The sequence below is a fragment of the Oxyura jamaicensis genome, chromosome 21, assembly GCF_011077185.1.
Source record: "Oxyura jamaicensis isolate SHBP4307 breed ruddy duck chromosome 21, BPBGC_Ojam_1.0, whole genome shotgun sequence".
In the NCBI taxonomy this organism is placed as follows: domain Eukaryota; kingdom Metazoa; phylum Chordata; class Aves; order Anseriformes; family Anatidae; genus Oxyura; species Oxyura jamaicensis.
Genome location: NC_048913.1, coordinates 7,718,867 through 7,744,081, shown reverse-complemented (window position 1 = coordinate 7,744,081; position 25,215 = coordinate 7,718,867). Strand labels below are relative to the sequence as shown.

Here is a 25,215-nt window from a genome sequence, read left to right as displayed (position 1 = left end):
GGGCCGTTCGGGGGCTGCTCCCCTCCATCTCAGTCCCCCCCCCCCCCCCCCGGCCCCGCTGCACCCAGGGGTGCTGCCCCTGGCTGTGACGCCCGCCCCGGTTCCCCCCCGGTGCCCCGAGGGGCCATGGCGGCGGAGGCGGTGAAGGTGGTGGTCCGCTGCCGGCCCATGAACGCCCGTGAGAGGGCCCTGGGCTGCGAGGCCGTGGTGAGCGTGGACAGCGCGCGGGGCCGCTGCGCCTTGCGGAACCCCGCGGCCGCCGGGCAGCCCCCCAAGACGTTCGCCTTCGACGGGGCGTACCGGCAGGAGCACGGCACCGAGCAGATCTACAACGAGGTCGCCTACCCGCTCGTCGAGGTGAGGGGCGCCCCGCGGCAGCCGGGGCCCGGAGCCCCTTCCCACCCGAGCGGGCTCCCCCCTGCCCGCGCGGTTTGGCCCCGGTTTGGTCCCGCTGTCCTCCCGTTCCTCCGGGTGCGAACGTGTCCGAGCATCACCTCGGGGCCCGCGCGCCGACCGCTCGCTGCTCCAAACCCGCGTGGCTTCCCCCAGTGCCTGGCAAAGGGCCGAGCAGTGCCTGAGGTTTGACCTGGGCAGGTGGCCCCTCAGTGGAACCGATGCGTGGACACACAGAGCAGCGTCTGCCGCTTCGAGAGGCTTAGCAGCAAGCCAGGGGTGCAAAGGAAGGGCTGAGGACAGCAAACAGCGTCCCAACAGCAGGCTGTGAAATTGGGAAGAAAACCCTTTTTTGGCAGCCAGCAGGCCACAGAGAACAGAATTGCACTGAATTGTTCCAGATTGTCTCAGGCAGGTATTCGTATGAAAGACAACCTCCCTGAGCAGGCCCAAGGGATGGTAGCTGACCAGGAAGTGCAGCACTCTTCTCCCTTTCCAGCAGGTACAAACACAATGCTTTTAGGGACGTTTTTACTGTCTAGCAAGAACCCTTAGCGAAGACAGGGAATCTCAGCCTGTTGTAGAATAGCAAAGTGAAAGCTGAAGGGGGTTGTGTTTGTTGCCTGTTAACTCATAAGCAGGGCAACCAGCTGAGGTAATGAAAGAAACAGTCAAGAAAGGAAAAAAAAAAAACAACAACAACAACAACAACAAATGAAGAACCCCAAACAAAAAAAAAGCCAGCCAGTGTTGTTAGAAGAAACACCAGGGATAAAATAGCCAGTGGTAATTTTAAGATGGAAGTTCCAAATATCTTCTGTTCTTACCATGGTTCTCTGAAATAGGAACAAATGAAAGCGATGCCTACATTCAGGCAGCTTTCCAGGAGAAAAGGATACTAAGCTAGATACCATCCTTTTGGCTACCCTGCAGTCAGCTGGCGTCCTCGTTGTCTCTCTGAATTTCTTAAGATTTTCTGCCCTATGGCAAAACTGTTCTGGTCGTCTAAGCATTGTCAGCCACGCTTCTGTTTTTCAACATCTGCGTTTCTTCAAGGTTTCTATTATGAGCGCAAACTGACAACTTATATGGTAATAGAATGAATTTTATTATCATTTTCTGATGGCCTATTAGGATTTTTCTCGTGCTCTAGTTTTGTACCCTTTCATCTTTCCATTTCAGGGATGTGTCTAACCAAGTTCTTGCTCAAGAAACCGAGGACTTCAACAGCAATTTCAAAAAGTGTCTCAGAGAGCTGGATTTCATTCACCTCCAGGTTGCCTAGCCATTGCTTTGTTTACTTCCAGCTCTTCCTTTAAAATACCTTTTACAAGGCGGGAGAGAATCTGAACGACTTATTTCCAGTTATGCCAAGGATAACAGCTATTTATTGTCTTTTCTCCATTTTCAGGGTGTCACTGAAGGTTACAATGGCACCATATTCGCCTATGGCCAGACTGGCAGTGGGAAGTCATTTACCATGCAGGGAGTCGTGGAGCCTTCTGCAGAGAAAGGCATAATACCCAGAGCATTTGAACACATTTTTGAGAGCATCCAGGTAGGTGTGTAATGATGTGAGTGAGATCCTGTTGTAACGTTGTGTGGTATCTAAAAAGATGATTTTTGCGTATTCTGTAGTGTCGTACTCTCTGAGCCACAGGCATTAAAGTATTTATCCTGGCAACCCTTCTGGGAAGTAGAGGAGTAATATCCATGCTGTTCTGCTCTTCTTTTCTCCCAAAATCACAGTTGTCACAGAGCTATGACTAGTGCTCTAATCTTCATCCCAGTTAAGTGCTTTAACCAAAACACTGTTTTTAAACCTAAGCGCATTGGTAGAATAGCAGGCAGAGAGCTGGACAGGAATGAACCAGCTCACGTGGGACTTTGGATTCTCAGTGAAATGGTACCATTTATCTGCTTCTTCACTTCTGGAAGCATCTTTTCCTCCCCCGTCTCAATTGCACTACCGGTAAAATTGTGTTCTGTGGCTATCAGGGCAGCGTAAGGTTTGGTTCCTGTGAATTTTCAGTCTCAGATGCTGTAAAATACCGTGATATTTTTATGCAGGGTGGCAGAAAAGTCTGTGGTGCTAATTTAACTCCAAGTACAGCATTTAAATTATCTCAGTATAGACTCTAGCAGAAGGTTACCATAATATAGTCCTGCATATCATTAGATGCCTGATTGTTTTCACTGGACAGCAGGTATATAATCCACACAAATGCAAGGGTCTGCAAAACAAGTGTCTGCTTCTGAGGAAGCACCTAAGATGTCCTCTCTAATTGGTATGGCCAGAAAACTTCTGGGTAGACTGACCTTGCGCAAGCCTCTGCTTTAAGGTGAGAGGCAGATGAGCTGCACCCGCATCTCTGCTGACTTTATGGATTCGCACCTGAGAAGCTTAAAATCTGGAAGCCTCTATAGCAAGTGTTGAGTGTCACACCTGGGAATGAAATGCCATGGGAGATTTGATGAGGTGCTGAAGGGAGGTAGGCACCCAGCTGGCGCTGAGGATCTATGTGGGCTGCCTGGTTGCCTTAATGTTGAAAACCTTCTCCTGAAATCGTTCCTGTTTTGTGCAGTGTGCTGAAAATACCAAGTTCTTGGTGAGAGCTTCCTACCTGGAGATTTACAATGAAGACATACGAGACCTTCTAGGAGCTGATACCAAGCAGAAGTTGGAGGTGAGGTGGAGTCAATGTCTTAATTAGGACGTGCTTTAATTTGCTCAGATAAGTGTTACCACATATGCCTCACAGGAATGCAAGAAAATATTCTGTCAGAAGCTGAATGTCAGAATATAAACACATAGTGATGAATATGGAAGCCAAGAGGGGATTTTAAGGGACTTTAGTGAAAGTTCTGTGGCAGAAGGAGCAGGATCTGGTCAGAGACGTGCCCTGTGTGTCCTTGACAGTGGCCAGTAGCTTTGCAGAAGCTGTGAGAAAATCATTACAGGACAAGGATGGAATAACTGCTCATGGGGCAATTTCTTCCTAATCCTCTTCATCTCACGGCATCTCTAAAGCAGGAGGATTCTGCACCTTATAAATGTTTAATCTGATCCAGCGTAGCCGTGGATGATCTCATTATCTGTTTAAAACAAAAAAAGGCTGATCCTTTTTGAGAGGGCAGAGCAGATACTGCTCCCCATTGGAATGCACGGGCAAGGAGGGCAGCTTCCAAGAAGGGAAAATGCTCTGAAATTCTAATCAAGGGGCTGATTTTTATAAAATTTGCCTCTTGGTGGCTTTGCAGATCTCTTTGCACGTATTCCCGGGGGGAACCTGCAAATCCCATGTCCTAATTTACTGTCCCCTGCAGGCCTGCCCGTGTGAGGAAAGCCGAGGTGCTAGCACCATCTGCCGCACAGAAGCGCTGCGGTGCCGAGGGACCCAAAGGGCCTCCCCGCACCTTGCAGGGCGGATTTTCCACGGGCTCCTGGCCTCAAGGGAGGCAAATCCCTCGGCAGGCAGCGCCCTGCTTCGCTTTCCAAGCGCGCCTCGCATGTGAGCGCAGGGGGAGAGGAGGGAGAAGGGGGCTCTGGCTGTTTCGGAAGGCGCAGATCCCCATCCTTTGTTCTGCATCAGTAGTGACACCGTTTCCATGACGACTGCAGTTGGCACCGGGAGGGCAGGACTTGGGCAGAGCAGTTTCCAGGGAAACCCCATCACAGCCGCTGGCTGCTGCTGCCTCCGCTGAGTGAAGTAATTAACCGAGCCGTGTCCTGCGGGGACAGAAGGCCCGCGCTGACCTACCGCTTTGTGCCGTGTCCCGGGGCCTGGCCCCTGATTCTCCTCCGAAATCCTGTTTCTGTTTGTTCCTTTGCCTTTTAGTGGCAGTGGCTTTGTTGAGTCTGAAGCACCGAGGCTCGCAGTCGCCTGCTGTGGAGTGAAACCCTGGGAAGAGCAGGTCTTACGGAGCTTTGCTAGAAAAATGCCCCGGTCAGGCTGCCATGGAGTTAAACAACGGCCATGTCCTCGCCTGGGTGTTCCCCCAGGTCTCTGCAGCACACTCAGCTGCAGCCCTGCCAGCCAGGGGGTTCTCCTGTAGCACAGTCAAAGTCACGGTGTACAACCGGTCTGGCTGTGGCTCTGTAACTGGTTTAGTTCTGGGCAGTCGTGGCTTTACGGTGGACATGGAACAAAACTAAAATCCTCTTGAGTTTAGGTTTCAGCCAGTTCTGCTCCATTATGCACAGATTTTCTTACAGCAAACACTCTCTTTTGCATCACTTCTTGTAATACATGCATCACCCGAAGGTCGTCTTTGGAGGTCACACTGCCAACTGCGGTATCTATCGCATCCGTGACACCAAGTCATGACAACTATCTCGATATCCCAGCTGACACGACAAAGATAGAATTATAGTTATGAGCTCAGCGGATGTGGGGCGTAACATAGCTGTTGAAAATGAATTCAGCTTGTTTAAAATTCCCAGTGTGGAGGGAGTTTCAGAGGGGGCTAGTGTGGGAGTGCAGGAATCTCTTGATTGTTTTGTGTTTTTTAAGTAGGTTTGATGGATCGTTCAAGGCTTTGAACACTTCAATCATTTATTAACATGCCGTGTGTTTTCTTCTGCACGATTAGTAATTTCTGAAAAGGTGCTATTTGGTATTTAACACTGTCTCTATCCAGGTGCCTGAATAGGATTTTAAAGCATCTAAAAAATGAACTGATCTGGAGAATTACGATAGTCTGCCTGTGCATGATGGCTGTGATTTTGGGGAATTTTGTCAGTGAGAACAAGACGCCCTCTCAGAGCGGAGGGGTTCAGTAAAGCACTGGTAACAATATCTGTGACTATTGAATCTGTGCTTTGATTTTAAAAAGCTCCCTGTGACTGGAGATATATTAGAGATTTTGCCATAATAGGTGAAAAACATTTCAGTTCTTTTTAAAATATGCAGCTTAATAATAGGGGAGGTAGAAGGCAGCTCAGTGCAGAGAAGCTGGGTTTCTTGTGGCCTGCGAGATGCCTGAATCAAGCAGCAGCCTCTTAACGTTAATTCCTTTTGGCTGCAGAACCGCAAAGGTGGTTCCCTCTTTTTGTGTGGTTTTACTTCTGCTTCAGAAATAGGTTTCTTGGTTGCAGCCAAGTGCAGCTGCCGGCCGAAATTGCAGCTGGTGATGGGGCGTGCCAAGGATGGCCACCTACTGCATGCGCCTGGCTCCCACCGAAGGTGTCAGGAGGTGTGGACGCTCAGCAGGCCGATGGCAGCCCTCAAAATCAGTCTCGTGTTTTTCAATAACTAATGATAACTTCTTTGCCACCCTGAGGTTTTCACGTAAGTGCTTTTTCTTTCTCCACACATGAAACGCATGTAGACCACAAGCTTGCAGGCGGCTCCCAGCGCACCTTCCCGTGGTGCTGGTGTCGTGTTGTGACCTCCGTTGCCTTGTCCCTGTTTGCAGCTGAAGGAGCACCCGGAGAAGGGGGTGTACGTGAAGGGGCTTTCTCTGCACACTGTGCACAGCGTGGTCCAGTGCGAGCGGATCATGGAGACGGGCTGGAGGAACCGAGCAGTGGGTTACACCCTCATGAACAAGGACTCATCCCGCTCCCACTCCATCTTCACCATCCATATGGAAATCTGCACCGTAGGTAGGTGCTGGAAGTCCTGCGTCACACCTGGGGCTAGCAGAGTGCGCAGTCTGGGCAGTGTGACTAGGCACCCCCAGCAAAATTCAGATCCTAAATGATTTTAGGTCCCATAGAAATCAGAATTGTGCCCTGACATTGACAAGCTTCACACAGTGAAACGGCTGCGTATTCAAAATCTTGTCTCCTCCATTCCCCTTGGGAGAGGGATATCTTATGCTCAGATTGGAAACATATTTCATCTCCTTCTGTTTCTTTATCTTCTAAAACCTTTATTTCCAGCAAAGGGTGCTAAAACTCAGCCCATACAATGGCCTGGAGCTCATGCTCTGTGAAGCCTGGAGAAACTTGTATCATTATCTCTTTTGTCTGACCTTCTTTACAGTGCAAGTCAGATCACTTCACCCAGTGATTCCTTCATTTAGCTTAATTGTGGAGCAGATCTTTTAAGCAAACAGCTAATCTGGGTTTAAGGATGGAATAAAAGAGTCCCTTAATAATGTTTTGGTGACTATTTTTCCCTTCCCCATTAGCTCATTTCCACTGGCATTTCTTTAGCTGATAAAGCTGCCTCACTGGGTCTGGACAAGGACCTTGAAAGGTTTTCTCTTGGGACTAAGAAAGGAATTAAGCTCCTATATTCTGTTTGGTCCTTGACCCCAGCTGAGGCTGTGAACAGCTTGACTACATCTTCTTCAGCTGCTGTAGTCATGGGGAAAGCTATACAACGCCTTCCTAAGTTGTAGTTCCAGATGTTGATGACAGTACCTCATTTTCATCTACCCAAACGGGCGTGGGGGGGATTTTGAGGATTTCTCAATTAGCACAGTCAGTGGATGCTAATCCTTGCATTATTTGGGCCCATCAAATCCCAACTTGAATCCTAACAAGGAAAATGAAGTATTTACACTCCTCTTTTGTGTTGGGTGCAGGGCTCTTAATCTACTCTGCAACAATTTCTCTGATTTAAAGCTTTAGAAGCTTGCTACACACAACAGAACAGCAGTGCAGAGGTTTTGCCTGCTGGGGGACAGTTTCACCGTCTGGCTGTGGTCTCACCTCCTCCTTGGCAGAGCTCTGTGTAATCACCGGGCCTAAATTGTGTCCCAAGACCCTCACCCTCTGCACCTCACCATCAGACATCAAACTGGAAATTCTGCAGCTCGCTTTCATTTGTAGTTAAAAGCGAATACAGGCGAGACAGTGCTCCCTCGTCTGCATTTAAATCAAATCAATTTCTACCTTTTCTCCAGTTCTCAATTTTTGCCTTAAGATTTGTTACTGATCATCCGGAGGTGGTGAAGCACGAAGTTTTGGCAGTTGAATGGAAGGCAGCTGGAATATTTGAGGAGAGCTGACAGTTCTTGCACCCTCCCATAGCTGGATGGTTCCACTAGTGTAATCCCTAGCTGAAATAGTTAACTGCATTGGTATATTGTCATCTCAAAGAGCTGTGTGGGCAAGTTCAAACTTATTTTCCAGTCACACATCATGTAGTATGTTGTAGTTCTCAGGCAGTTAATATTTTAAAGGATCTCCTTTAAAATATTTTTGAAAGTGAAAGTTCAGAAACGGGATTAAGGCTCTGGCTGTGGAAGCATGAAATGTGCAAGTTACCGCCTGATTTTACAGTGGCATTGCAGATGTTTTATTTCTTTACATTGTGCTTAGGGATTGATTTGTTAACAGGAAGGCATTTTAGTAATTCTGCCAGAGAAGTGGCTGATGGGTTGTGCGAGAATTAGACAGGGAAGGTTTTCGGGCTGCTGCAGGCATTTCAGCAATAGTCTGGAGACCTCGTTACACCATGGATACTAAACCACTAAGCTCCTTGATTGAAACAAACAGCCTTCTTGGGTGAAAGGACTGGCAGGAACCAAAACAACCTTTTAATTGCCTGACAGTGTTTATATAAACTGGGAGAGGGAAGGAAAGAGTTAGAAAACCTGTTTTTTGTGACTGTCCACTTACCCCGGTGCTCAGAAAGGATGGTGAGAGGGTGCTCTGTTTAAGCTCCATCTGGTGTTTTTTTTGTTTGTTTTTTTTTTCTTCAATTTTCCCATGTCTTGACATGCCACAAAGATCTGGAGTGAAACAATGCTCTGCTGCAAATAGGTTGTGCAGTTAACAGCCTATTGCTGTAACTTGTGAAATATCCTGGGGCAATCGATTTTTTTTCATGCTTACTGTAAATTTTTAACTTTCCCCCATGTATCAGATTATTCATTATTCATGTTCAGGAGTTCTCCACATTCATAAAGTTTAACTCAAACTTAATTCGACGTTAGGTTTTGTAGAAGTCTGTCCAGAAAAGGTCAGACTCTGTTAAAACCTTGGGATCTGGTGTGAATTTGTGCTTGGAGCATTAAAGAAGCTCTTCCCTTGAACTTGGGTTGCAATTATGAGGAATGACTGAGGCATGGACATTCAAGAGTGTGGTCCTGTGCTTTGGACAGTAGTCTGTGATTTGGAAAAGTGTTTCTTTGCTCATAGAAACTCTCCATGGGAAAATCAAGTAGCCAGCGAAACTGAAGGGTTCCTAAAGCAACTGGACCCACTCTCTCTTAGACACAGATTTGTGTCATCATGTTAATCGTACCTCAAAATGCAGGTCAGGGAAGCAGACATCACGTGCGTGAGGAGCTGGGGAGCTAGCTGTGAACTTCAGTTCACATCTCCTATTATCCTTACATGATACGATGGGAATGGCACCAGCTCACTGTGTCGGGCTCCTCGCTCACTGAGGTCCGAGGTCTGGCTCCTCATCCAGGTGGTTAGGGCCGAGCTCAGGCCTGATGTCTGGGAGTTCTGTTTCTTGCCTGTGTTCCTTCATTTTACTTTCTCACCGAGAACGTCATTTGTTGAGGAGGAACAGATGCCGCTGAGCGTGCTTGTGTGCTGAGTCACCGCGCTGTTCTATGGGCGAGGGGGAGAGCTGCTGGGCCTCCTGAGCGATTGGGCTGTCTCGGGACAGAAAGCCAGGTGGCCGTCCCCGGTGGTATTTGGGCCCCTGGGAGGACGTGCTTGTTCTTCTGAAGCATAGCAAGAAACTTCTTGAATATATCCATTGATGAGGGTAGGTTGGATTCCAGCCTCGAAATGCTCTTGTTTGGGAATTCATTGAGAAACTGTTTCTGACTGTAGCGGTTACTCCAGCCTTTCCACGGCGGTCTGCTGCTCTAACCTGTCTGCTTCCCTCCTCTCCACATCACATAGGTGTTCAGAGAGCCTGCTCTTTTGCCTGTGCTCTCCATCCAGCCTTACTCCAGCTGCTGCCCATTGACCCCTGTTCTCATTTCATGCTTCCTCCCTTCTTTTTTTTTTTCCAATTTTCAGGCATTGTTTAACTGCATAATGAAATTTGGGGAGAAAAGTTGTGTAAAGTCACGGTCTGATCTTGTTACTTGCTGAGGGCTTTGCGTGAAATTCTAAACACTCAGCTTCTGTGGAAATACATGGAGGGTGTGTGTGTGTGTGTGTGTCTGTGTTCAGAGCTCACTGGGATAGTAAGAACAGTTAGGAATTTTTACCATGCAGGGTCTTGTTCAGGAAAGCACTAAAACATGTAGCTCTAAGATTAAGCAGGTATTTACTTAAAGGAATTAGGGTCCAAATGCAGACAAAGAACAGGGCTAGAACTGAAATGTAATGCCAAATTTCTTGTTCTTGACTGTCAGGATGCTGCTTCTTGAGAAGAGCCTAACCCAGAATTATTTTCTTGCAGATGAGAGAGGGCAAGACCATCTTAGGGCTGCAAAACTCAATTTAGTGGATCTGGCAGGAAGTGAGAGACAGTCAAAAACTGGAGCCACAGGGGAGCGGCTCAAAGAGGCCACCAAAATCAACCTGTCCCTCTCTGCTCTGGGCAATGTCATCTCAGCCCTGGTCGACGGCAGGTGCAAACACATCCCCTACCGCGACTCAAAGCTGACCAGGCTGCTGCAAGACTCCCTTGGAGGGAATACCAAGACCCTGATGGTAGCATGCTTATCTCCAGCTGATAACAACTATGACGAAAGTCTCAGTACTCTGCGCTATGCTAATCGAGCAAAAAACATCAAGAACAAGCCCTGTATCAATGAGGACCCCAAAGATGCTCTGTTGAGGGAGTATCAGGAGGAGATTAAAAAGCTGAAAGCCATTCTAGCTGAACAGATGAACGTGAATAACTTGTCAGGTAAGAAAGCCCTAGTGGCCCCAAAGGTTTATCTTTGACCAAAAAAAGTGTGCTTTTTCCACATACAATGCTCACAAGATTTTGCCTCAACCTTCCCCTCACCTGTTGCAGGAAGAGGTCTCCATTCTAGTAATGTGCTTTTTCTTTACTGTTGCCAAACTGACCTTATTCCACTGGTAAAGAGCATCTGAATTCACTAGTATTTTCTCTAGCTTTCAAGAACGACAAATTTTGTTAAAAAATGCTGATGTGATTCCAATCCTTGATTCTTCTTGGTCATTCTGGCTAGAATTTGGTCAGTCACAGAGTGGTTTCAGCTGGCAGAACAAAGATGGTAAAGAAATAGTAGTGTAAAATTTTTTATTATATATGAAATGTTTTCAAAAATAGCATTCAGCCCCTGTTCTCCTAAACCATGGATTTTTTGATGCTACAAGGAAAGTTTTGCTTTGCTAGCAGCATTGCTTACAGAATGCCTTGTCCTCTCTGTGAGGATTCAGCCCAGCCTCAGCAGACCCACTCTTTGGTCTGAAGTAGGAATAGCAAACATGGGAATAAATGGGTAAGAGCAGTGTTTAGGGTCCTGATCGCCTTCTGAGAATTGTACCCTAAAAAGGATATTTTTTATCAGAAGAATAGGGCAGTAAGATTTTTTCTTCCCTTTTCCACCACTTTTCAAAAACAGCTGTGAAGAAAGGAGGCAATTTCCTTGCACTTCTTATCTCCTTCCCAGCTTATTTTATCTTCCAAATCTGTTAGCATAGCCCTGGATACAGGTCTTCTGTTACTCTGTGACAGAGATTAAATTTATATTTGCTTTCATATACCCAAAGCTTAAACCTCTCCCCCTCTGCTCAGCGCTGACTCCTTCTCTCCCCACATCTTTGGAGTCCCAGGCCAGTAGGCGTTTTATCAGCACAGATGCTGGCACATGAGAGCAGTTTAAAGAAGCACGTGGATTGAGATATTCTTTGCTCGTAGCCAGGTTCTTTGTTCTGTTTCCAAGCATTCTGAAGACAATCCCACCCAATAATTGTGTGTGATGTTTATTTCTGCTTTGCTTCACAGGCCTGCTACCTGCCGAGACTGCTTGCTTGGAAGTGAAGCCAGCTCCCCCCCTCAAACCCCAGCTAGATGTTGAAGCAGAAAAGCAGCTGATCAGAGAAGTAAGTCAGAAGGAGCTATGGCCTAGTGTCTTTGAAGCTTGTGGGATTTTGTAATACTTTTATAATATAATGTAGGGGTGTGTGGCTCAGCCTTTCCAGTATACTTCTCATCATATTTTTTGGTCTTGGGCCTTTTCCTATGGCCAGAACATACGTTGTTGGAGGCCTTATTTACAATACCATTTCTTTCAGCATTGTTCACTCCAGTTATCTCCAGAGGGGTGGGGGTTCCCAAGATGTTTTGAAGTGCACGTAACAAGAAGGGGAAACTACGTGTGAAACTTAGATTTGTTCTGTAAGAGGAGGGAGAAAAGTGGTACGCAAAGACATTGGGAAGAGTAGAAGGATGAAGATAAAGAGGGGAGTCAGAGCCAGGAGGAAGAACGAGGAGTTAAATAAACTTTCTTTTTGCTTGTTACAAAACTCTTTCCAGGGTATCACATCTGCCTAAGAGAGCAGCTTCTAGGGCTAATTAGTCACCTTTCATCAGTACTGTGTTGACCTAACTTACAGAAAAATTTAAAGAATAAAGAAGTTTTATTGGGGTGAATGTAAGATGTGACCTTGTGTATAGTCAAGAGCAGCACTGTTGCATCAGGCTCTGCTGTGCCTTTCAGGAGTACGAGGAGAGGCTGGCCCAGCTAAAGGCCAGCTACGAGGCAGAGCAGGAGTCCCGTGCCCGCCTCGAAGAGGACATCAGTAACCTGAGGAATTGCTATGATCTCAAGCTGTCTGCTCTCGAGGAGAACCTCAGGAAGGAAGCAGGTGTGGATGAGGAAGGTGGAGGGTGCACAGCACAGGCTGAAAATTCCCTGATGCTGTTAATACACTGAGCTTTGGGCAAGAGCTGAAACAGACGGTTTCTTGCAAAGTCTGCCACTCTGAAGTGGCATTGACTGCTACTGCAGCAAGTGCTGCCTGGCAGCGGCAGCAGCCTCTGCTCTACCCCTCCTTTACCAACAGCAGGAGCGGTAACTCTGCCTCCAGGGCCAATCATAAGACTCTCTGTCGCAGTTTGTCCTCTTCCCTCCTCCCCTGACCTCTTTTCCATGTCAGGACCAGCCTGGCCCTACCCTGTAAGCCTTGAGGCAACAGAATGCAATTTTGCCCATGTAGCTGTGAGTTTTCTCTGCCTTAGAGCAGCGTTCTGTTAGAACGGAGGTTTGTGCTGCAGAGATGACTGGTCTCAGCAGGCAGCACTGTTTTGATCCAATTGGCTTCCCACAACTCACATGCCCAAGATGAGGGTGGCTGCAGCAGTATCTTCCATCGCATACAAATTTGACGCAGCTCTTGGTCTCCTGGTGGATTATCAACACCATCACTTTGCTGGAGGGCAGGTATTCCTGTCACACTCCTATAAGTTGTTGCCAGCTATCCTCTTCATTATTGCTTTTCATTTATACTTCTGCAGTGCCTCAGAGCATGTTTTGTAACGTGCTTACGCAGCGCCTATTACCCAATATTAATTCTTGAACATATATTAATTTTTGATGCTATCACTTTCCAAGGTGAGAGGTTAATTTTTTCCCCTCTGATTACAAGTGTGCACCTGCCAGGCCTCTGAAATAGATTTTCATGTGAACATGAGGATCCAGGCTCTCCCAGCCCTGTAAATCTGTATTCCTTGCCTGACCCGCTGGGTCTCTGGCTTTTTCTGACCAACGGCATAAGAAGGTAAGTAGCAGACTTTTCCTCCCAAACAGACAGCTTTTGACTTTTGGGGAAGATTTTGTGATGTTTTCACAGGTTTATACTCTATGCAGAGCTCATCACTTACATTGTGGGTATTTGCTCTGTTATTCTTCAGTTGCCATGAGGACTGAAACTGCTCCTGAAGACTCTGTTGCTGCAGCGGATGGAGAACCAACATCAGTCAAGGTACCCTTCAGACCACTTCTCCCTCCCGGGCTGAACACACCCAAGTGGGTAGTCACACTTCATCTCTCCCAGTATTCATGTTACATCTTTTCAGAGCTGCGGCCTTTCATTTCCTCTTGTCCTCAGGACCCAGCAGTGCCTCAGACTGTCCAAGGTGCTGGTAGTGTGAGCAGGGGGAGTGCTGGAGCAGAGGTGGCTGTCACCATGGAGGGGATTTCAGTGCCTGTAGACCAGCAGCAGGTGCTTGCCAGGTCAGTGACTGTGCTGCTGCTGCTAACTGCCTCCTGTGCATCACACATTAACTCACACAGGCAAGAAGCAATCCTGTTCTTGCATGGTAGTACGACTGTTGAGCTTTAGCAGTGGGTTCCACACAGCACAAATCTAGGCAGATGTATAGTCTTTATTCCAAAAATATCTTTTGTCCTATTTGGATGGGTAAATAGTTGTTAGCTACAGTACTCTGATGCCAAATGCCAGAATTTTGAGATAAATCAGAGATGTCTGTGTCAGCAGAAGGAAGTGAGTGTGCTTTCTGGATAACAAATCCTGCCTAGATCCTTAGACAGGGAAGTCTTTCCTTCTCTGGATTTTTGCAGGTGTAGTTTATAAAGTTGAGCCTGGCTGTTACTGACAGAGCTTAAATACCCAAAGTTCTTGGGCTGCCCAAAGAACTTAAAGGTAGCCTCCTTTTCCTCTTGGAAAGATGTTCTGGAAGAGCATTTAGAGCCATGTAATATTAGTATATGTCTGGTAGCAGGTCTTCCTGCTGTTCACTGTGCATCTGGATGGATGTGATTACATCCTCTGTGACTCTTCATTGTCACCGAGATCACTTTTGCCTCACACATCTGACAATGTTTGCAAGACTTGAGCCAGAATTGGCATCAGAATTACCCAAGAACTGATTTTTAGGAGCAGCATTAGACTCAAGGCCTGGACCTGATGGCTGATATGTGAGGAGTGCAGGGTCAAGTCTTGTGCTTGGCCAGTCTCAGGTGCATCCTGTCTTGAAGGTTTTCCTCCAGGTGAGAACTGCCTTGAGAGGATTCTTTTAGTCAGACTACAACCCAGCATACTGAGACAAAATGAGGGTTTAGGGCTGTTTCAGAAATCCTGCTGATTTCTGTTTTGCTCTGTTGCATAAAATATAATGTGCATGATAATGATTGATTCTGAAAAAAATCTGTTTTTTAACTAAGTCTTTTAGCTTCACTGTGAGCTCCTGTGACACATGTTTGCTCTGCTGGGCCTCTCCCAGCTGAAAAAGGAGCTATTAAGAAATCTAAAATAACATTGTTTGTAATTTGTGGGCAATTCTGTCTCTTTCTAATGGAGATAGCTCTAAAGAAACCAATTGTTTTGACTATATATCAAATCCTTTTGCAGTTTTCCTTTTTGTGATAAACAAGATAAAAATACTCTCCCAATTACATTGTTAAAATCAAAAGTTATCTGCAGGTTAGGCAGGAGGGTTTGATTCCACAGGTATGGGACTTTCAAAGGCACCTTTTAAAAGCTTTACGCATCAGGATGGCTGTGAGCTCTCTGATACCCAGCAGAGCAGGATTCAGTCCTGCATTAAGCAAATGAAACTGAAGACTACTTGGCAAGTGCAGGGGAGTAGAGTAGCAGGTCATCTCTGGCGGAGAATGGGCCCTTTTGGATGGGTTTGAAGATAATTAAAAGGCTATTATCAGCAGAGCTTTTAGTAGTGAGATTTTCTCTGATTTGAGCCAGTGCTGGTGAACCTGAGCTATTTGCTCTGCTGCAGATCCCAGTGCAGACAAAGAGACCAGCTCTGGAGCACAGCGTGAACGGGCATGAGCCACAACAGGGAAAATGGTGCCTAGTGTTGTTCGCAGCATCAGTGCAGTGGTTTGAGGGGCAAGCCGCCTGGGATCTGAATTCCTCACCACAGCCAGACAACTCTTGGTTTCAGCACTTTGTCAAATACATATCTGCCTTCTGGGAGTTTTACTGCCGGTGTAAGATCAGTGGGACTAAATCAGTGTTGCCCTTAAAAGGTGGAACAAAGCACAGAAAAGAGTGGTGGCATGCTCCCAGACTGGTTTTAAAGAGAACAGCACTGTTTAGATGATGCTGTGCAGCGTTTCACTGTACCTCAGACTACTTAGAAATCCCCTTGCACTCCTGGCATGAGATACGAGGGCCTGCTTGGACAGGGCTGTAAGAACACAGAGGAGCCCTGGCTCTCTAGGGCTTTCTTTATACCCGTGCTAGAGCATAGGGGGCTGTGCAGTGTGGATGTGGGCCCATACTTGAAGCCAATCATCTTGTGTCTGCACCCAGGCAGCGATGCTGAGGTAACCCATGTCATTAACTCTGGCTGATATTGTCCCATAAAAAACTGTGTTATAGCTTGTAGCCATGCCACTCCACTTTTCGCCTTTTAAAATGTTTGCATCATTTTGGTGCCTACTGTGCATGCACTGAGAGACTTTCAAAACACTAGAAACTCCATATGAGTATATATGACAGCAACTGTTATTAAAAGTGGAATTTGCCATGATTATGCAGGGCAGCAAATCTCCGCAAAGTCACTATTTCTGTATTGCATGGTCTCAAGTGTCATTCAGGTAAGGAAGAGCATCCTTCACAGCTACACAAATGTTTCTTTGTACTGCTCAGCTAAGAGAAGCATTTGCCTTTTCCAGGCTGCAGATGCTAGAGCAGCAGGTGGTAGGGGGGGAACAGGCTAAAAACAAGGACCTCAAGGAAAAGCATAAACGCCGGAAAAAGTATGCAGATGAGCGGAGAATGCAGCTAGTGACTGCGCTGCAGAAATCTGATGAGGACAGCAGCGACTGGGTTCTGCTTAATGTCTACGACTCCATCCAGGAGGAGGTTCGAGTCAAGAGCAAACTTCTGGAGAAGATGCAGAAAAAGGTGAGCCTGCAAAAGCTGCTCCCTGTTATCCCTGCTTAAGATTTAGGGAGCACCCAGTGGAGTTAATCTCAGGGTGGCTTTCTTACTTCTTAGTTCAACACATCTGCATCCATCTTTCCTCCTCTGCTTACCTTTTTATTTTATTTTTTTTACGTTAACGAGATGTTTTAGGACAGTATGTTTACAGAATGAGTCCAGATCTGTAATATTTCATCTGTGTCTGAATTAATACTTACAGTGCTTGCATGCATTTTTATGAACCGTTGGATGGAACTCCCCTCACCGAGCTGTTCCACGACTCCAGCCTTCTCAAATCCCTACCTACCCGAGGGCTTTAAAATCCGGTCTCCTTTTTGTTAACACACTGCCCAGAGGAACGGGTCTATTCATGGGAGAGGATGCAACTCCCTCTGCTGACCTACGCAGCCTATTGCACAGCTTGCTACATCCTCAGCACCAGTTCTTGTCACCCAAGAAATGACACTGTGAGAAGTCCTCTAGGAAAACAAACAAACAAACATGCAAATATTATAATATTTATATATATAAAAGCAATGCTCTTAAATTTTAGGCATGCTTGAAAATAAGTTTTGCTGTGATGGTATAAGGCAGACTTGGAGGAGCTTCAAAAAATGTGTGTATGCAGCCAGAAATCTGCACGTGAAGGATTCGATTTATTTAGGTTATCAAAGACATACACCACCCTTCTCATCCAAGCTAGAAACCCCCACAACGTTATTAGCACAGGACACAGAATATACCTGTGAGTTTAACTTTAAGCCTATTTGAAGACTCAGTAATTTATAGGATGATGTGACAAGTCTTCCATTAAAACAGATGTGGAATGATCTCTCCAGATAAATCTCATCCTAATTCTTAATTATAAATTAGAAAGCTTTCCAAACATGGATTAAGCTTTTGTTTTTAAGAGTGGGAGGTAACAGTAAGTGCTTATTAACTGTTTTATCTTCTGAATTTTTTAAATTGCTGGCTTCAATTGAGATCCAGATCACAGAATCCCTGTACCATTTCTGTTTTTCCACCATTGCTTTTCTGTAAGCACTTCCTCATTCTTGCATAAAGGGACAGTGAAAGTAGAAGTTGTTGATCCACTTTCACCAAGCTGTTAATTTTCGTGTAGTGTTATCACCTCCTTCTTATTTGCCTTCTGAGTAAACCATCCGACTGATTTCCATCTCTGCGCCTAACAAATGTCTATGCTCGCAGTAACCCGCGGTCCTCTCTCTGTTATAACCCCAACTCGCCATTTTGCTTTTATGACCCAGCTGCAGGCTGCCGAGACCGAGATCAAAGACCTGCAGTCAGAGTTTGAGCTGGAGAAGATTGATTACCTCAGCACCATCCGCCGGCTGGAGCGAGACTCGATGCTCTTCCAGCAGCTGATGGATCAGGTGCAGTCCCTCATCCGGCGTGACTGCAACTACAGCAATCTGGAGAAGATTAAGCGCGAGTCTGTCTGGGATGAGGAGGCTGGCTGCTGGAAAATTCCAGAGCCTGTCATTCAAAAAACCCACCTGCCCGCAGGTAAGAGGAGCATCTGGATCGTTCTGCCACCATGTAGCTTCTTCCGAGCTCACCAGCACGTCGATAAATGGTGTTTGGACTGCACTCACATGTAAAATTGTCCACGTATAGCTGAGGCCTCTGCCTTTCTAGCAAGTTCGAATAATTTAGTGAGGACAAAGCTGCCTGTTTCTAGGTCTGCACAAATATTTGTGCTGAGTAGGTGATATGGGTTGGGAAGCAGGCACAGGACTCCCTACTAAGCTGCCTGTGTTCAACAGCGCAGTTCTCTATGTGCCTTCTGGGGGGAGTGAAACCACAATTAGTGTTTAAACAAGTAGGATGCCCTTTTTAAAGCTGTTCCTCCTAGGATCTGAAAACACTTTCACATTAACGAATAAGCCCTACAAGGGTGATACTACAGGGCTTGTTTCAAACCTTGAGAAGCTAAGGTGAGGAGACTTTCCTGAAGCTTCACAACAGCATTTAGTTGATTGAGAATTAGAATTCAGCATCCTTGTGTAATTCTAATGTATGAGTTGCTTCAGCCTTGGAGACGCGTTGCCATTCCTGCAAGATGAGCTGTTGAACCATGTGCAACTACTTTAGCTGATCCATATCCTAAACCACTCACTGGAGATGAATCACTGTACGGCTCCTCCAGGCATCTGTTAGCCCAATTATCAGCGATTTGAGCAGTGGTGGGGATCAGGGAGCGCATAATTGTTTTAGAGATGACGGCCCTTTAATGCTGTGCTTTTCTCATAGCAGTTCCAGCACTGCCACAGTCTAAATCTGCCAGAAAGAGCCCTTCAGCTGAAAGTGGAGAACCAATGGTAAGCTGTATTTCTCCTGCTGAGGCCCTGAACAGTCCTGCTCAGACATCACCACAAGACATGGCTGTGCTCTCGGTGCTGTGGGCAGAGTTAGGTGACTGCCCAGGCACACGCTCACAGCTGGTGTCAGGCAGCAGGTTTAGCAAAGGACCCCTGTAGATGCATGTCAGGCAAGAGCTAACCTTGTCCTCAGACAATAAATTGCTCATTTGGGGCAATTTACCTCCTGGTCTGGTAGCAGAATTGCTTTTATTGCTTTAACTTTGCATCACTCACAGCTTTGCCCAAACCAGGCTTGACCATATACCTGCTATGTGCATTTCACCATGTTACTGTGCCCAGGAGCTTGCTTTTTAATCCTATTTACTGTCGTTTGTGGTATTTCTAAGCCTTAACCCGAGATACCTGGGTGCCTGAGGGCTGGTACAGAGTACAGCGCTGCTGACAGTGCTTTCTGATTGCAGCAAGAGGAAGACCGCTACAAGCTGATGCTGAACAGGAGTGAGAGCATTGCCAGCAATTACTTCAGATCCAAGCGAGCCAGCCAGATTCTTAACACTGATCCAATGAAGAACCGAGGTAAACACATCTTTGTGGTCTTTGGTCTGATATATTGTGGGCATTCATATTGTTTTTCCAGGAATAAACTTCATGGGGTGCTAATTCTTTTGGGAGCACTATCCCAAGCCTGCAGTGTTCTACGGATTGCTATGGACATAGTTCTAAGTCACAAGTGTGATGGACATGGTGAAAATGGGTGTAGGGATAATTAAATAGGAACATTCAAAAGCTTGGCTGGTGATACATATGGATACATACTGCCCTTTTTTGCCCACGTTTCTCTCCTTTCCAGCTCAGCCCACCGCTCCCTCGGGGCTGAACGCCGCTTTGACCAGCACCTCCGCCACGCTACCGCCGCCAGAGCTGCCCCAGCCCCGTCCCTTCCGCCTCGAATCGCTCGACTTCACGCCGCCGGCCTCCAAAACCACGCGGAAAAGGGGCAAAGGCGGCTTGGGAAGCAACGCTTCCTGACTGCCAGGGCCCCGAGGGACTGCGGGTGCGCGGGGCGCTGCGGGCCCCAACGCTGTAATTCCGTCCCAACACGGGCAGCGTTGGCTTGGGGCTGGCGAGTGTGTCTGTGCGGTGCGGGCAGCCCTGCGCCTGGCCCTCTGCTGCTCTCCTCGTCCCTCTCGGTCCCCTCTCCTGCTCTGACCCCGCTCCCCGGGAGGGGGGCGGAAAGCGGCGGGGCCGGGCCCCGAACCCCGGCCCCGCACCGCGTCCCTGCTTCGGGCTGGGCCGTAGCCCCGCGCTGATTGGCCGGCGGCGCGGAGCTGTCTGCCGCTGATTGGAGTGCGGCGACGCTGCTCTCGGAACCGATTGGCCGCCTGCCCTCGGCCCGCCCCTTCCTGTGGAGCCTGGCGCCGGCGAGAAGATGGCGGCGGCCGCGGCGCGCCTGTGGTGGCTGCTGGCGGCGGCGGCGGCGGCCGGGGCCGGGCCCCGCACCCTGGTGCTGCTGGAGAACGGCAGCCTGCGGGACACGCACTCGCTCTTCTTCCGCAGCCTGGCGGGTAGGGGCGGCGGCGGGACCGGGGGCGGCGGGGAGGGGCCGGGGCGGCGGCGCTGGGGGCCCGCTGCCGGCGGGGCCGGGGCTGAGCGCTCCGTGTGGCGGCCGCAGACAGGGGCTTCGAGCTCACCTTCCGCACCGCGGACGACGCCGGCCTGTCCCTGATCAAGTACGGGGAGTTCCTCTACGACAACCTCATCGTCTTCGCGCCGTCCATCGAAGGTGAGCGCGGGGGCAGCGCTCGGGAGGGGAGGGGGGGGCGCCCGGAGCCGGCTGCGTCTGGTGGGGGGGGAGTCACGGAGCTGCGGTGTGTGCCCCTGCAGATTTCGGAGGGAACATCAACGTGGAGACCATCACCGCCTTCATCGACGGCGGCGGCAGCGTCCTCGTGGCCGCCAGCTCGGACATCGGTAAGTGCCAGTCCTCGGCAGGGGGCGAGGGGGTCAGCAGCGAACCGAGGGGGTCAGCAGCGAACCAGCAGGATCCAGCCGCTGCTTGTACCACGTTCTTGCTCTCTGCACGCCTTGCAGCCATCAAGCAGTTCGTTCATCCTTCTCAGAGCTCCTGCAGAAAAATAAACAGGATGAGAACAAAACGTGTTATGTGATAAGCTTGTAGGACAGCGTCCTTTCGCTCTGCATTTGGCAGATGCGCTGGAGAAACGTGCTTGGAAAGGAACAAGCTTTCTGCCCTCTTTGTGGAAGGGGGATTTAACTAAGTGGTGGCTTCATGCATGTAGCTTCTTGTTGTGAACAACAGGGTCTGTACTCTGAGGAAACGGGTGATAGTTCTTGGGATAAAAAATATATATATATTTTATTCTTATTCTAAATGGGAATGTAGCAGAAACAAGTTGTGATGCGCAGGGTTTGGCCAGTAGAGTGCCAAACGTGTCACTTTGAGCTGAATTTACTGTTGTTTTGAGTGTTGAGACTGGCACTGCGACCTTCCGTTTTCTCCTTTTAGGTGATCCGCTGCGAGAGCTGGGCAGCGAATGCGGGATAGAATTTGATGAGGAAAGGACAGCTGTTATCGACCATCACAACTACGATGTATCAGACCCAGGCCAGGTAAACCTATTTGCTTGTTCTGGGCTTTGTTAACGAGAACGTTTGCGGAAAAGTTGAGAGATGAATTTTCTGTTCTTACTTTCCTTTTTTGCTTCCATCCATTCTCTCCTGTCCCAGCTCATTCCCAAGGAAGTCGTAAGTGGTGCTGTTTGACAGCATCCAGTCAGAGCGCTGACGTAATAGCACCGAGCTGTGTGCGTTGGGAGTTCTTGCCCTGAATTTATCCCTCTGAATTTCCTGGCTTTGATCTTTCTGCTCCCTGAGTAGTTTCAAAGCATCGCTGTGTCTCACTTTGTAAAACCATAGTTAATGATGGTACCGAACCATTCTGGAGTGGGAGAGCTGAATTCCACCCACTGGTGAAGTGTACCTCACTTTACTTCTGGTAGGTGAGGAATGAAAGCATGAAGTGTGATGCTTCAAATACGGGAAGGGTAATTTTCAGTCCCAGATGCTATTGAGAGAGATGGTTACAGAAGTTGACACGTTTTTCTTTCCCCAGTGTTGTTCAGTACTTTAAAAAGCCTCTTGAGATCTGAACATGCTTTGCTAATTTTTATTTACATGAAGTTGTTCAAGCAGTACATGAATGTTGTCCTGTTCTAAAGAGGAAAGCTGCTAAGATGCAGGGGAAGTAAACTGCCATCGTGTTGCTATTTTTACCAAAAGGTGTTTCACACTTCCTTATATACCAGCATCTTAATTTGATCACGATTAAACAAAAATGCTTCTTTTTTCGCGTTTTAATTCAGCTGTAATCCAGCAACCGTTCAGTTTTGATGACCTGTAAAAACTAAGTTAACTTTCAAGCAAAAACCAGAAGCTGTTGCTTGCTGTTCTAAAACCTGAAAGTTACTGAAGGTGCGTGTGAATGCCTTTGCCTGTGCAGGGCATTTACGCAGATCTCTCGTTTCCTCCAAGCACACGCTCATAGTCGCAGATGCTGAGAATCTACTGAAGGCTCCCACCATCGTGGGGAAAACGACGCTGAACCCCATCCTCTTCCGAGGAGTTGGGTAAGTGACCTGCCACGGGGTGTGGACACGGAGGGTGTTGGGGCGAGGCAGCTGCTGTTGGGGAAGCAGCACAAAAATCTTGGTGTTAGTGCGAGCGAAGGGCAGGGTTAGCCAGCTGCGAACTCCTAACGTGAGAAATCTGTGTTGATTTCAAATAATGATGAAAAGAAAATCTGCCAAGTGGCTTGGATCTTGACTTGGTGATGTTTCTTAATAGAAGTTAACGAAGCTTGGCTGACTATCTTGAGAAAGTAACTCGTTTCTGTAAGGGTGCAAGTTCTGCAGCTGTCTCGCCACATCCAAGGGTGAGAAGGTTTGTGCAGCTTAGCTGGTGCCTGCACATTCCTGTGGGTGTTCATGCTGCTCATTGTGCCTCTCCCTGCAAGGATGGTGGCTGATCCTGACAACCCGCTGGTGCTGGATATCCTGACCGGCTCTTCTACCTCTTACTCCTTTTTCCCAGATAAGCCCATTACTCAGGTATGTTCGCTGACTCTTTTGTCTTCTTCTGGGCTGTACTTCTTTGTTCAAATCCCTCACATCTGAACAACTTGGAAGAAAGCTCTTGTGGTTAATCTCTTGATTTTGAAAGAAGCTTGGAAAGATCAACTAGCTCTTCTTTACTTGTCCCTAAACTGGCTGAACGTCCTTTAAATGTGCTGCTTTCCAGTATCCGCATGCAGTTGGGAAGAACACCCTTCTGATCGCGGGACTCCAAGCAAGGAACAATGCTCGCGTTGTTTTCAGTGGCTCTTTGGATTTCTTCAGTGATGCCTTCTTCAATTCCGCTGTGCAGAAAGCTACTCCTGGCTCCAAGAGGTGCGCTAGCTTCCGGGCGTTCCTTCCCAAGGAATATTTGGGGAGATGGAGGCAACAGACAACAAAGTTTCTTGCTGTGGGAAACAGCAAAAAGCTGTAATGCCAATAGGGTGTGGTACGTTGCTTTGGCCTTGAGGGATGAAGTGCTTTGGAAAATAATTCTCTTTTAACCCAGGATAGCTTTTTCTTGCTTTCAGATCTGTTCATGGCTTGGTTTTTGGCATGGAGTGTGTTTTCCGGAGCGGCTGCCGTACTTTCTTTGCATTCCTTCATCTCTAGGTACTCGCAGACTGGTAACTACGAGCTGGCTGTTGCCTTGTCCCGCTGGGTGTTCAAGGAAGAGGGCGTGCTGCGCGTTGGAGCCGTGTCTCACCACCGCGTGGGAGAACTTGCACCTCCGAATGCCTACACCGTCACTGATCTCGTGGTAAGGCTGCGAGCAGGGTGGCCTGCTTGGAACCGGCTCCTGTTGTGTGGGCAGGGAGAAACTAGGAGCTGAGAAGTGTAGTTGGATCCCTTTGCCTGCTGCTGTAACATAGATACTTACCCTCTGACTAGTGAGAGCTTCTTTGATTACTGGTCCCTAGACTGGGTTTCCAAGAGGGACAACGTACCAGCTTTGGAAAAAGAAATCTGGGAGAACTTCAGACTGTATCCCTTCGGGAGTCTTCTGCTGGGGGCGAGGTGTGTTTTCAGGCATTGCTCCTGCCTCCTGTTCATGCACGGGTTTGTTCCAGGAGTACAGCATCGTAATTGAAAAGCTTTCTGATGGAAAGTGGGTCCCCTTTGACGGAGACGATATCCAGCTGGAGTTCGTCCGCATCGATCCGTTCGTGCGGACTTTCCTGAAGAGAAACGGTAGGGTCCCCTCAGCTCTCCGGCCCTGCTTGGGATGTTTTCTCCTCGGCATGGCAGCATTGTAGCAGGAAGACCTGTGAAGGCTTCCACAGCTGTCTTCCAATTTCTCGTGTCAGCTAAATGTTGGGACTCTTTCTTAGGTGGCAAGTACAGCGTGCAGTTCAAGCTGCCGGATGTCTACGGAGTGTTCCAGTTCAAAGTGGATTATAACCGCCTGGGTTATACCCACCTCTACTCCTCCACCCAGGTCAGTGCGGGGGGAACGAATCACGCAAGAGGAAAGGGGTATCCGTGGTTGTTGAGGTGCACGGTACTTGAACGTACGTGGAATTTCAGCACTTCTGACTTTTTTATTTGCATTTTGGGGTTTGAAAATGAGATGTGCAAGGAACTTGTGGTTACCCCTTCCTTGGACAAGTATTGTGCAGCTGCTGCAAAGGCCAGTGCAGAGAGCCTTACCGTTGTGCAGGCTTGAACTGAGCAAGCATTTCCTCCCGAGCAGAGCATTTGGAGCTTTACAAATCTGTGGGACACATGAGAATGTTTTTGGTATTGGCTGAAAGCTGCGGTTCAGCCCTAGAAACAAATGGTTCAATTGCCTTTTCAGTAACATGCCAGGTGCTGAGGAGCAGAGGGAGTCCGAGGTGGGTGCAGCGGATTATCTCGATCCGTTACTGCGTCTTGCCAAACTCAAAAGGGATGCCACCTTTTCTCCTAGGTGTCTGTGCGTCCCCTCCAGCACACGCAGTACGAACGCTTCATCCCCTCGGCGTACCCGTACTACGCTGGAGCCTTCTCCATGATGGTGGGCCTCTTCATGTTCAGCATCGTCTTCTTGCACATGAAGGAGAAGGAGAAATCCGACTGAGCTCCCTATGGGAGGAAGAGCCTTTTCCCTGGCACCGTGCGGAGACGGGCAGCACTCAGGGCCCTTGCAGTAACTTTGTGAGGACTGGTAGGTGCCAGACTGGTTTGGGGCTTTATTTTTTTTATTATTATTACATATGGGTTGATTAACAAGAGAGAAAAAGAAGTAAATAGTTGCAGGGGGGTTGACGAAATGTTTGCAAACACGGAAATGTGACAACTCTGGTCTTGTTGCTCCTTGATCGGTTCGCGGTGCTGCTGTTCTGTTTGTCCCACCCTGTGGCTGGAATGATTTTGATTTGAGATTAATTCCATTTTCAAAATAAAGCCTTGATCCTCTCACCGCGTACTGAAGTGAGTGAATTACTGAGCAGGGCTCTCTGGGGAGGAAAGCCCACGGTCAGCACGTGGGAGGAGGTCGGAGGGGAACTCTGCCTGTGCCGCCAAATCCTGCCCTGCTCCTGGCGCAGAAAGCAGCGAGTACAGCGGGGTGGCGGAGTACAGCGGGGTGGCGGAGTACAGCGGGGTG

General features: G+C 48.1%; 3 protein-coding genes across 8 annotated transcripts in view; all 3 read left to right on the top strand.

Moving 5' to 3' along the window:
* On the top strand, positions 1-19,754 carry KIF17 (kinesin family member 17). 6 transcript variants are annotated; one of them, XM_035344471.1, is made up of 15 exons: positions 1-14; positions 105-357; positions 1,805-1,951; positions 2,979-3,080; positions 5,812-6,001; positions 9,723-10,175; positions 11,244-11,341; positions 11,959-12,106; positions 13,152-13,222; positions 13,349-13,473; positions 15,901-16,132; positions 17,419-17,677; positions 18,428-18,492; positions 18,957-19,071; positions 19,346-19,754. In XM_035344471.1, exons 2-15 carry the CDS (start codon positions 127-129, stop codon positions 19,522-19,524), a joined length of 2,415 nt encoding a protein of 804 aa, XP_035200362.1. In that variant the 5' UTR covers positions 1-14; positions 105-126; the 3' UTR covers positions 19,525-19,754. The 6 variants fall into 6 exon arrangements, with proteins under 6 accessions (XP_035200362.1, XP_035200364.1, XP_035200365.1 ...); XM_035344473.1 differs by lacking the exon at positions 1-14 and adding an exon at positions 757-1,669 and having other exon boundaries at positions 234-357; positions 18,425-18,492; positions 19,346-19,753; XM_035344474.1 differs by lacking the exon at positions 1-14 and adding an exon at positions 760-1,669 and having other exon boundaries at positions 336-357; positions 18,425-18,492; positions 19,346-19,753.
* Positions 19,755-19,837: 83 nt separating this feature from the next.
* On the top strand, positions 19,838-25,031 carry DDOST (dolichyl-diphosphooligosaccharide--protein glycosyltransferase non-catalytic subunit; the record flags this gene model as incomplete). Its single annotated transcript, XM_035344953.1, has 11 exons — positions 19,838-20,060; positions 20,168-20,278; positions 20,380-20,466; positions 21,023-21,126; positions 22,048-22,142; positions 22,529-22,622; positions 22,813-22,961; positions 23,241-23,388; positions 23,699-23,819; positions 23,960-24,066; positions 24,538-25,031. Coding segments are annotated over 11 exons (1,389 nt in total), but the record flags the coding sequence as incomplete, so codon positions are not given.
* Positions 24,824-25,215, top strand: part of DDI2 (DNA damage inducible 1 homolog 2) — a 25,022-nt gene continuing 24,630 nt past the window's right edge. Inside the window, exons 1-2 of the mRNA XM_035344952.1 lie at positions 24,824-24,827; positions 25,157-25,212. Of these exons, the coding sequence (XP_035200843.1) occupies positions 24,824-24,827; positions 25,157-25,212 (60 nt within the window). The remainder of the gene's footprint in view (positions 24,828-25,156; positions 25,213-25,215) is intronic.